The 12,774-nt window shown below is 39.1% G+C and overlaps 1 protein-coding gene across 15 annotated transcripts in view; it reads left to right on the top strand.

The window, feature by feature from the left end:
• The window catches only part of tenm4 (teneurin transmembrane protein 4), a 145,748-nt gene that overhangs the window by 64,052 nt on the left and 68,922 nt on the right, over positions 1-12,774 (top strand). For 7 of the 15 annotated variants that reach the window (XM_040037452.1, XM_040037450.1, XM_040037449.1 and 4 more), the window contains 5 exons: positions 1,186-1,435; positions 3,864-3,938; positions 4,178-4,276; positions 5,182-5,417; positions 11,498-11,662. In XM_040037452.1, coding sequence (XP_039893386.1) covers positions 1,186-1,435; positions 3,864-3,938; positions 4,178-4,276; positions 5,182-5,417; positions 11,498-11,662 — 825 coding nt within the window. The remainder of the gene's footprint in view (positions 1-1,185; positions 1,436-3,863; positions 3,939-4,177; positions 4,277-5,181; positions 5,418-11,497; positions 11,663-12,774) is intronic. The other 8 variants (XM_040037460.1, XM_040037456.1, XM_040037461.1 and 5 more) reach the window with 3 other exon arrangements.

Genomic DNA, 12,774 nt, shown 5'->3' with positions numbered 1-12,774 from the left:
GCTGCAGATTTCCTTGATGTGAGTCTCTCATCTCACCACATCCCAAAGGTGCTCTATTGGATTAAGATCTGGTCACTCTGGAGGCCGTTTGAGTACAATTAACTAATTGTCATGTTTATGAAACCTGTTTGAGATGATTTGAGCTTTGTGACATGCAACATTACCTTGCTGGAAGCAGCCATCAAAAGACAGGTGGCATTTAAATTATGTCCAATTGGTACTGAGGGGCCTGAAGTGTGCCAAGAAAATATCTTATACGCCATTACACCACAAGCAGAAACCTGAATCATTGATACAAGGCAGGATGGATCCATTCTTTGATGTTTTTTTTACCACAAACTCTGACTCTGCCACTGTAGAATAGCCTAATGTACTTCAGTGTGAACTTCAGTTGTCTGTTCTTAGCTGACATCAGTGGTCTTCTGCTGCTGTAGCCCATCTGCTTCAAGGGTTGATGCGCTGTGTGCACAGAAATGCTCTTCTGCATATCTTGGTTGTAACAGTTGGTATTATAGTTTATTCTGCTTGCTTATCAGTCTGGCCATTCTCCTCTGACCTCTGGCATCAACTATGCCTCTGGGCATTGTGTAGTTTTCAGACTACACTCTGTGAACCCTAGTAATGGTTGTTTGGGAATCCCAGCAGATCATCAGTTTCTGAAAGACCAGCCTGTTTAGCATCAACAATGATGCCATGAGCTTTCTTCCCCATGCTGATGCTCAGTTTGAACTTTAGCACTTTTGTGCACGTCTACATGCCTAAACACGGTCCTATGTGATTGGCTGATTTTTGCATTAACAAGCAGTTGAACAGTTGGACCTAATAAAGTGACTGGTGAGTGTATGTGCTACCGAAGCTATGTCTAATCATTCATCAGTCAGAATATTGTTCCTGACTGGGTTGAAATAACACCATAAGGCGTGAAATAAGCTTTGGATTTGTCTTAACCAGTTAGTTTACACACATGAGCTTGCTTTCACAAACCTTTTGGAATGTGCATCCTCAAAGGAGCTGCCATATTCTTGCTATGCTGGCAAGCAAACTGAATCTGGCTGTCTTTGATGGTGCTTTCAAAGGTAACCCAAAAGTGCCTGAAAGCAAACAGTAAATGAGTCGAATTTTTATTCTTTTAAAATATCTGTTCCATGTTTTATTTCTTTTCTGTTTTTTTTTTTTTTCTTTCAGACGGAGCCTTTCAAAATCACTCTCGGCTGCGGACGCCTCCTCTACCACTCTCCCACTCCCACTCGCCCAATCATCAGCACCATGCAGCCTCTATTAACTCCTTGAATAGGAGCAACTACACACCACGGAGCAACCCAAGTCCTGCGCCCACAGACAGCTCCGTTCCTCCTGAGGGTCCCGCCAGTGGTCAAGACTCTGGCAGTGCACAGGACAACTGGCTACTTAACAGCAACATCCCCCTGGAAACAAGGTACTGTGTAGTTTGTCTCTCAGACAATGTATAGAGAAGTTGGCATCTGGAAGACTTGAGCTGAGCTGGTGCCATTGAACTTGGCGTTTCCTCCTGTTCCTGCTGTCCGCTCCATATTAAATTACCACAGTGCTAACAAGGAGAAAGCAATAAAATGGAAAATATCCTGCTAGGGGCAAAGGCCTATATTTGTGATGAACATGATTTTGTGGCAAACAAGAGAAAAGTGGTGTTTTTGGTTCGCCTAATACTAGGAGTCCTAACAGGGGAAGCTATTGAGTTTAAACAGCAGAGTAATTACAATCATGTTGGATAATACCAAATTATATTCAGGCTCCCGTGAGCAGGCTTCGTAGCCCCTCCACTTCAGCCCTGAGTTTTATTTATTTCATATTAATCAGCATTCATTTCTCTAGTATTTCTCAATAGGAGGCCCTTGTGTGAAGTAGGTCTGTCAAGTGTTATTGTAACAAAGGGAATATCTGGTGTTTCTTTGGATGGTCTTATTGCAAGGCGGTATGAAATTAGGAATACTGAGGCAGAATTTTCTCAACCTTCCAAGATATCAATTTAGTCTGCTAATAGTAAAAAAAAAAAAAAAGTAATCGCCACATCACCAGCGGCACATTTCCTTAAATAAACCCTAACACCTTTGAGTAAATTGTTATGGAGAACAAAGAAAAAACCCTTTGTTTTATAACTGTTGCAATTATCTCTTCAAAGCAGTTAAGGCCAAAAACAATAGATCACAGTGACAGAAAATTGCGCATACCATGATATGATATGATATTATATTATATATAAAAGTGAACAGTTTGGCAATTTGAATAGTTTGTAAATTTAAATAAATGCAGCAATTGTATTTCTGTTTCTTATAGGTAAAAGTGTTATAACAAATAATCAAGAATGAGCGAAACCCACAGTTCTGGCCAATGACAGGTGGATTCTTCATATATATTTATACTGTTTAGAACAGGTAGTACCCTAGTGAAGGTGTCACTGAATAATGATTGATATCGATCTTGTCAAGCTGTTAGACAAGTACTGTTCAGGCTTATTATAATTTGGTTGGTCAGCTCAGATTCTGTCAGTAAACTATGATGAGCTGAGAGAGGACAGAATTTCTTTCCTCCATTTATATCGCTTTCTCTGAACATTTTTCTGAATGCTGACTCGAAAAAATCAGCTCAGAAAGTGTGAAGAGGTAACAGTAGCTATTTGTTCTTAGCTGCTGCATAGCTTTATGTACAAAAGTTAAGGTTTGAATATTGTGGTTTATTTCTTCTGTTTTTTGAAAATGTTACATAACAGCGTCCTCAGTTTAAATGTTGCCAATATTTTTAATATATTCAGAACTTATTAAAAACCACTGGTCCGTGTGATAAAATACATTGCCATAAATTAAATAGCTGTTGACAGGAAAATAGCTAATAGCTAATTTGGCGTGGCTAAGAAACCAGTCTTGAACAGACTTATTGTCTCCTCTTTCAGTTTTTGTGAGACGCTTCAGTCAACAGGAAAATGAGAATCAATTTCAGCTGGTAGAAGGACAGTTAGTTGTATAATGAATGATTACACGTCATCCAGCTCCAGTTAATCCCGTGCAGGTATTCCCTGTGGAACAGAAAACAGATGGTGAGGAGAGGCTAGAGTGCTGCTGAAATCACATACAGAATCGAGTCTGTATAACCTATTGCATTGAAGGAAAAAAATGACACCTTGCAAAGTTCCAATAAGGAAACTGAAACCATTAGCAATATCCGCATGGACCCTGCAATATTAAATGTCACTTTTACTAAGTTAATAGTATTAAAATGGCCCTCTCTTGTCACTTTTGGGAAATTTAATTGCACTGATAAATTCAGCACTGGTATATTTCTGCCGTGCTTTAGCACTGGAAAAATGCCAGCAGTTGGTTGGCCCTGTCCAGCTTTACCATTTTTTTTTCTGCCAAGTTTCTGCCAAGTATTTCTTTCTTCGTTAAAAGTAGCATTCTTCCCTAGAACACAAGCTTTAAAGACTATGAACAGATTTTACTGCTGGCCGCAGAGGAGACTGGGATCAAAAACAAAGCTTTTCTCTTGTACCATGCAACGTGTTCAGCCTGCCCATTGCATGTGGACAGTTCATTTCTCCATTGCATTGCTGCTGTATTTCCTTATGGAACAGAGCTCTCATTTGGGGGGGGGGGGGGGGGGGGGGCAGTGAGACATGAGACTCTAGAAATGTTTACTGAAAATGTGTTTTAAGACATGTAGCAACCATTAAATGGGGAAAAAAAGTAGCAGTTAAGGATACTAATCAGTATAAAGGCTATGAAACCTCAGTGATGATTTTCATTAGACTTAGAGTAGTATTTGTGTGTAATAGACTTTAAGGTTCTTATTTGTAAGTGATGCATTGTTTTCTTCCAATCACAACCTTAAAGGAGCCAGAATACTCTAATGTTTATCAGAGAAGAGCAAGACGCTTGCAGAGAAGGGCAGGGCTCGTACAAAACAAGGTATGGCAGTGTCCAAATGAGGGGCATAAGACAGGTAGATGTTATTTGTGTCACACCTTTGTAGAAGTAGTTCCATAAGGGCCTTGGTTGTTTTGTTTTTTTGTCCCATACTGTCCATCTTGAGCTCCATTTGTCAGTTGTTGATGTTGCTTGGTGATCACAAGTTGTATTGGCCTTTCTGTATTTCTTGCACGCATGTCTCACACTAGCTTCATATCCATCTTTCCACCTGTGTGTAGAAACATAGCAAAGCAGACATTCCTAGAGACTTTACAGGACAACCTCATTGAGATGGACATTCTGGCATCAGCACGCCACGATGCCTCGTACAACGACGGGTATGTTGCATGTTTGCTATCTGGCTCAGACTACTGTCAGGATCTGCTTTGCCATGAAAACAATAGATGCCTGCACTATTTTCCATCGAGCATCCTCTGTTTTGAAACACTGTCAATCATCTGTGTACATCTCCTGCAGTGTTACAATCCTTGCTGTATTTGTCCCTTCCCTGTTTTAATACAACTAACAATTTGCATCGAGTAACATTGTTGGATTGTATTGCTTTTGAATAATGGTAAACACGACCGCTGTGTGGAACACAGTTGCCCATGCTGTCTCCTGTTGCTTGAATAGGACATGTGAGAGATCTGTCCTGATATGTATAAATAAAATATAGTCTCGGTGACTTTCCACATCATACATTGTAATATGACATTCAATCACGCTCATGTCACTGTTGCTCGAGAGCTTCTTGTATGCTTGTCAGTAAAATGGCCTTGACAACAGTGCCGCTGCCACTGGCTCTCTGATGGGCTGATCATTCGGCACTTGGACATGTAGCTGTACACGTTTTCTGAGATAGCCAGCCATGTTCTTCAAGGGCGAATAAATCTGCTCAACTCCATGCTGAAACCTTATATAATGTATCTCTCCTCTATGTAGCCTTGACACATGGTTACGGGGAATTACTCCTCTCGCAACGGATGGAATATATAAACAAGAGCCAGCTGTGGTCACTCGTCCTCTGAAAGAGATTTAATATAGATTCACAGTTTCAGCTGTTTCAACCCGAAATGTCTTAGTTTTCTCACTAATCTAGCATGACTATGGTAACACTACTGAATGTGCTTGGTATTACTTACCACTGGAAAGGGCCGTACCTGGATAGACAATAACCTGCAACGTTATGGTCATGAGCACCTAGTGTTTCTGTTAGAACTAACAAGCAAATGTATTTTCCCAGGCACTTCCTATTCAAACCAGGTGGAACATCACCAATGTATTGCACAACTTCACCAGGATACCCTTTGACCTCCAGCACAGTTTACTCGCCTCCTCCACGACCTTTGCCTCGAAACACCTTCTCTCGACCTGCCTTCAGCCTGAAGAAACCCTATAAGCACTGCAACTGGAAATGTGCTGCTCTCAGTGCCATCCTCATCTCAGTAACACTGCTGTTCCTGTTAGCCTACTTCATCGGTGAGTCACCTCTGACACTCTCATACACCAAGACATATACCTCTGTCAGTCACTTCCAAACCCCGCCCCTCACTTGAATGCAGACATAGGATGAATACATACTTTATCATTTCCTTCTGTCAACCAGTTCAATAGTGATGAATCTGTCCTCTGCACCTATATAAGCATGGTTATATAGGGACTCACAGATTGACTCTTTGCCCACACAATTCGTCTAAAGAAACATTATCATTCATAGATTGGACTGACTGAATCTGCAGACAGGCAATCCAGTGTCTTGCTCTTGCGAATAGCCAGGATGTGAAATAAATTAATAAGACATCAGCCATCACACGAGAGAGGGCTGCACATTTAGAATATTCATCTTATTTCATTTAAGATTCCCTAAACAGCATTCTCAGGTCCCAGCTGGGTAAGGACTATCAGATAAGTTTTGCTATTAAATCATTTCTGCTCATTTTGACTGCTGTCCTCCCCTAAGGCATTGATATTCATATCCGGTCATACTGTTTTCATTTCTGTGATCTATATACACTAGAAGTGTTTACACAGCATTTTGGTTGCAAATAATCACAAAAATACAGAAATGAAAAGATAAAATATTAAAGTATATGTGGGGGGTTCCTGCAAGCAATCTCCATATCAATCAAGCGATCTCGCTTCAGCTTCAGACTGTCACAAAGCAACTTCCTGATGTTTAAAACAATCATTCCCAACAATTTAATTTGCCATATCTTGACATATGGAGAATTTCTAGAGGAGAGCAAATGTTTTTAGAACTTAGCTAATTATAATGTATAAAGCTAATGTCTTTGTACTTGGATAGAAGAAGGATTCGTAAAACTGTGGATAAATTAAATGCCAGTGGCAGCCCTGTTGGTACATTCAAGGTCACTAACAACATATTTGGAGTTCAGTCTAAATTAAGTAAGCTACAGGTTGACTGAGTTATTACTATAAACTAGGCTACGTTTGGGGTTCATGAACAAGGAGAAAAGATCATGTTTGAAACAAAGTGTCAGAGGTTCTGTATTACAGTGAGAAGTCATTTAAAATTTCTCAAAAAGGTTTGTTTGAATTGTGAATTTAAATATTGTCATTGCCTTGATTAGTAGATATTTCCAACAGTCTGCTGATTGGAATGAAAAACAAGCAACAGCTTTTGTAATTAAGTAATGAAAGATCACTGTAACCCACAAATAAAAAAAGGAGTTGATACACATTTCCGTTTAATTTATTTTTACCATATTATGTACATCTGGTTTACTGTGAATTTCTGCTTAATATACAGATGGCTACACTGTTGAATTTAAGTCTTAAATAGAAAAAGGAATAATTCATTGTGAAGGATGGCGAGAACGCTGTTCATTTGCATGAAGTTGATGAAAAAAATCTTGATTGTTCTGCTGGGTGTCACAAGGGAGATACATTTTATCTATGTAGATACACATTAGGAAGTAACAACCACAAACCACAAAAGCTATCATTAATTCTTCTCTTTAAGAACACACAAACTAAAATGTGATTATTATTTTTGTTACCAGAACCATTTAAACTGAACTGTGCTGGTGTTAAAAAAAACACACGCAAACTGTTTGCTGCTCATATTATCTACATCTACTTGTTTTAAATTGGTAGGCAATTTAATATGACCAATTTTAGTTTGGTTTTCTTTTGGCATCACCGGTGTAATTTGGATGTTAAAGTAGAGATACAATTTGTGTCTTCTGCTTGTGACCTGGCCAAAAGCCAAAGATCCCCATCAGTCTGATGGTGCTTAATCAGACTCTGTAATTATAGCCTGCAAAGCTCAGGCCATCTCTCAATGCACCACAAGTAAACATGTTGGAGACCAAGCCTCACCCTAAGATCAGAATTTCAAATCAAGAACGTGGGTCATATTTAATTAAAGCTTGATGAGAAAATACATTTAATTCCAAGTGCAATTAATTATTGAGGTCTGTAATTGGGAACTCTGGGTGAGATGTCTAATGAACCCAGTTATGCCTTGTGACAGATGTTTTGACATGTAGCACAGTTTTATTTTTCCACAGCTGTGTAAATTGGAACATTTCGAAGTGCAAAAAGGTTGGGAGTTTAAGGTGCCACCATATTGTCTCAGTGGTTGCTTTCTCATTAGCACATTTTTATATATTTCCCATTTTAAGGTCATCAGTATCCTCTTGTGTTCCCTTCCATTCACCCTGGGTATCTAACTAAGCACAATTAGGCTGGTCCCCATCTATTGTTAGACTTTAAGGTCATCCAACCCAGTAAAAGGCTCTGTAGCCCCGGTCATACCTGTTTGTATGTCTTTCAATACCTCCCAATATCTTAGCAATCAATTACTTTTATAGTGAATTATTTTCCACAGCCAAAAAAATGTTTTTTCCCTTCGTTGAAACCCCTTTTTGATTTAATCCTAGAATACACAATATAGATTCAAAGTCCTATATTTATGTGTAATGATAAACACCTGTGCTACAGTAATATTTGGATATACTATTGTTTTTTTCTTTGTCCTATGCAGTATCAATTAGTCATTGCATATACAACTACATAATATGTGCTTTTTTGGTATATTAACAAACATTAGTTGGAACACAGGTATAGAGAAACAGACAGATTGTGTTTAAATTCAAAGAGCAACAATTGGAAGTATTCATTTTACCACTTAAAGATGATTTATACAGAACATCAGGAAAAAGCATCAATATGAATTTTTGCAGGTTTTAGCTCAAGGTCTTAGCTTTTTGGTAATTTCTTCGTTCCATCAGGCACTCAGATTGGATGGATGCTTTGATGTGATGTCTTTTTTCCATCCGAGCTGGCATTAATATTTTTTTCTGCACTGAACTAAGCAACACTGAAATTGCTATTTAGTCATAAATGTATTTGGTCAGTTTGCCATTTACTGAAAACATAAGCACTGTAGCACATTATGCTGCAGGTATGAAACAAATCCATTTTTCATGTTTCGTTAGTTTCTTTTTATTTATTTCTTTTTTTAATTAGTCCAGTATCACGACATGGATGAAAGATGAGTCTCCTTAATACATTAGTATGAAGATTATGATGCACTGACAATAAAGCATGGAGAGCGTGACCAGAGTAAAAATCTTAAAGCAGTGATACATCAGGGTTCAATATTAAATAATGCCAAAATGGGAAGATATATTTGGTATATTCCTTTAAGAGGTGAGGCATGTATAGTTGATTTAACACTCTGAAGTGGCTTCTAGGCTTTGTTTTATTTATTTGCTTCGGCGTTACACCCAAAAGTTGCATGTTTTGTAATTAAAATGTTCCCCAGCAGCCAACATGATCTTGCTCAAAGACCATAGAAAGGTGTTTCTATATGTTTAGGTAAGACATGAATCACCAAAGGCTGCTCCTGAACAGATAAAGATTGATTGGCCAGATGGCTGAAACATTTTTCAGTCCAGGGTATCTGAGATTGCACACTACAGCGCGCTTCTTTGAAACACCACATGATACACAGCATTTTATGATTTGTATGAAAAAGGAGTTCTTCTCAATATAGCATCCTTTGAACTGTGCGCTAATTGGAAAGTGCTATGATCAGAGGACTGAAGAGTTTATTTCTGTGGCAAATCACAGATAGCAATACGGTTTGACTTCCTCAGATTGGCTGAGAAGTCTTCTACTACAGTACCTCTGCCTCCTAATTGGCACATGGCGTGACTCAACTTCCTGATAAGTGATAAGTGAAAGGAAGGCACAACATGTGCTCAGGACAAAATGGACAGTCCTATAAAGCACAATACTCATGACAGGTCAGCGGCATCATTGGAATGTAGACACAGCGTGTCAGTGCCAGCGGCTGTCATGTTAGAAGTGCCTTGTTATTCCTACTACCTGTCTTTAGTTTGCAGGCAGTTGCAGCAGCCATATTACTATCATTGCACAGTGTTTGCAAAGTTTGAAAGGCAAGCAAAACCAAATTAGGAGGCCTCTCCTCTGGCTCAGGTCCAGTGCTCTGCATATCATAGATACCACGAAGGCGCTGAAGTAAATCTTTAAGGATGGGAGAGGGAGGCTCTTTAACCATTTTCCATTAGGGGCCTCAGGGACAGATGGGATGAAGAACGGGGCTCACAAAGACGTGATTACTAGGACACTTGGAACGACATTGTGCCTGGTGACTTTGTGATTGTTCAGCAACATACACTGACTCTTTCCATTTTGCCAGTCAGTGTTGAGCTACAAATCAAAGGAATGTCATTCTGGAACTTACAAAATGGCAAATAAAGCCATCTGTCTCTTCTATGGTTGCCTTCCATGGACACAGTCACTTCCACAAGCACTGGGCATGCACAGAACAGATGCTGGTATTGAAGATGAACTTTTATCATGTTAGGGAATGTTTGCATTGTGGTTTCCCTGATAACCACTCCTTTGCTTGTTGTCTTTATTCACAAATCCATGCAAATATTTTAGTGAGCATTTGGTACTGTTTAACAAGTGTGCCGAATAAATTATTAAGGACTCTTAAATACATCATGTGCATACAGTTCTAGACTTAATAAAATGCCAGTTGCTTAATGATGCAAACCGGGGGATTTGTGTCTAAAACCCTTTTGTTTTTACTCTGATGAAGACACAATCATCTTCTAGTCCTTTGTTTTCGGAGGGTTTCTGACCGTGGCCTAAGGAGCTAATGCTGGAACTGTATAGTTGTAGAGGACCCTTTTCATATAATGTATTCTCCCGCTTCATTATTATTATTATTATTATTATTATTATTTTTATTATTATTATTATTATTATGGTAACCAGTGGTAACCACTTTTATCTGATAGCAGGTTGATTCTTGGTCCAAACTCCAGTCTCTGGGCTAGCGTGGGTTTCCTCCCACAGTCCAAAGACATGTTTGTCTGTTTGGTTGTCTGTCTCGCTGTGACGGACTGGTCACCTGTCCAGGGAGTACCAACATCTCTTGACCTATGCCAGATGGGATAGGCTCCATCCCCCTGGTAACACTAATCTACTCAGGCAGTTAAGAAAATGGGTACATAAAGTTAGTTGTAAGCGAAATCCAGACTAGTACAAACATTAGTCTCGTTATTCTCATTCTGATTCTTTTTCGAGTAAATGCAGTAAATTGACAAACAAATTTCTGTCACAGTCATTGTTATTCTTAGTTCTTGCCGTAATCTTATAAAATGACTATCAAATTTCTCCCCAGCAAAAAGATTACAAGAAATCAGTTTGACTTTTGTTTTGTGAGCTATTAATGTTATTATTATCTGTTTTGTATGAATAATCCTGAAATGCTTATGGACATGACTCTGTGCGCTTATAAAGGGGAAACAGGAACGAAGAAAACAGCGTTGTGCTGTAAAATTGTCAGTTAATTTCTCTCCTCTTAATTTAATTGCATTATTATATCCTTGAGGAGCTTAAGAGAACCAGCTAAACAATAAAACAGCTATATCGAGTTTCTTGGCCTTTTCTGCTGACTGTTTACTTCAATATTGGCTTTTGCCTTGCTAAGCTTGCCTTGTCCATTCTTTTATTGGTAATCTGTCATGGTCGGCCCCTCCTCCGTCTGTCCTGCGCTTTAGTGCCATTGTTCCAAAGGACATTTCTTTTGTCGACCTTGTAAAATATCAGTGTGCTTCATTCAGTCTGTTCACATTGAAACACCCCTGGTGTCTCCCTGCTGATTTGTTTTTTCTTTGTCCTAACCGTCCCCTAGTTTTGCAGGGGACTGTAACGGTAATGTGCTTGGAAAAAATGGTACTCCAGTGTTGGTGTGGTGAGACAGATGTTGTCCCATGGGGTCAAGATAGCATTCATCTTGTGATTTTACTACTCAGCATTTTGCGAAAAAGCCTGTTAACCATTAAACCAGCTATTGTTCCTTATTCTATGTACTTCCTCTTCCCACCTTGCAGCTGACACCTTCATTATATTAAGCAAAATGAAACAGAAGCAAATAATAATAGTTCTGTGAGAACATTAAGGTTATACATTTTCAGCTTAGCTATAATCCAACTTTAAAATGGTTCTTAGCATGAATAAATTCTGAAATTGTCTTATATTTCACATTTCAGCCATGCACCTTTTTGGATTAAACTGGCACCTGCAACCCATGCAGAGACAGATGTACCAGCTGTCAGAGGACAATATAAGTGGCCTAACCTTTCCTACAGACCTGAGCTTGCCACCACTTGGCAGCACAGGCTTGGAAATACATGACCGCAAAGGAAAAGATGACAGTAAGTACAGTTTTTATCAGAATAACTTATTTTATTTAAAAAGACATATGTTTTTTCTGAATGGTACTCGCTATAAGTAAATAATCTTAAATGTAGCTGTTCTTGTTTTGATGATGAATTCTTGCACATTCATTTGTGAAAGTTTTTCAGATCTCAAAGTTTTAAAGATGACATTTCAGAGCTCTTGTGAGTTTATTATTATTTTGTCATCCAGTTTCACATTTTGTTCACTTGTCTCCATGGCATGGAGAGATCTGCATTGTAATCCTGTGAAAGTTGTTGTAAGTGGGAAAGTGTTATTTGTTCCTGGAGGGAGAAAATGGAGCAGCTTAAGGGACTGAGTATCCAGGGGCTGGAGGGGGATTAGCCACTCTGTCCCCTTCAGAACGGATGTGAGCCTTTCATCTCCTAGCTCGGGCTGCCTTTCCTGGCAGCCAAAGAAAGCATGTGCTCACCCAACGGTACCAACTGCTCAACTCAAAAAAGTTTGCTCTGTTCCATTCCTGAACAAATGGGCCCAGATTTAACCATGTGATTTGCCACTGGCATACCACAATAGGTAGAAGATAGAGCTATTACCATATAAATGAATCCAGGAGTTGTCTTTTTCATTTACTGGGCAGCAGAAGTGTGTTTAGCTTGCCATCATGACTATAACAAAGCTCAGACTCTGCACAGCATCAATTGCTGATAGGAAATCAATAACTATAGTTTTCTAAATAAGTTAAAATTTGCTCTGCTATCGCTGGAAACAATACTGGGCCATCTAATGTTTTATCAAGGTGATTTGTACAATGTCGAAATTTGATATCGTTCTCTCTTTCTGGTTCTCGTGTTTCCATCAGAGCACTATGCTGTAGCTTATCTTGCAGAAGAAAATAGCATTTATTTAACCATGAGGCCCATTATCACTTGTCCCGGGTTATGATTTATTTAAACAGCCTGATGAGTACAACCATTAATGTGCTGCATAAATACGCACACACGCCAACATGTGGAGAATGTGCCTGTGTGTTGCAGCATTATGTAAAACCCAAATCTGGGAGACGGAGAGTGTGTCCTGTATACTCTGATAAAACCGACTGCCACTGATTGACTTTTGCGAAGACTTC

This window comes from Simochromis diagramma, unplaced genomic scaffold, assembly GCF_900408965.1.
Source record: "Simochromis diagramma unplaced genomic scaffold, fSimDia1.1 OVJJ01000463.1, whole genome shotgun sequence".
Classification (NCBI taxonomy): Eukaryota; Metazoa; Chordata; class Actinopteri; order Cichliformes; family Cichlidae; genus Simochromis; species Simochromis diagramma.
The sequence above is the reverse complement of the archived record's forward strand: the minus strand, read 5'-3'. Positions and strand labels throughout refer to the sequence as shown.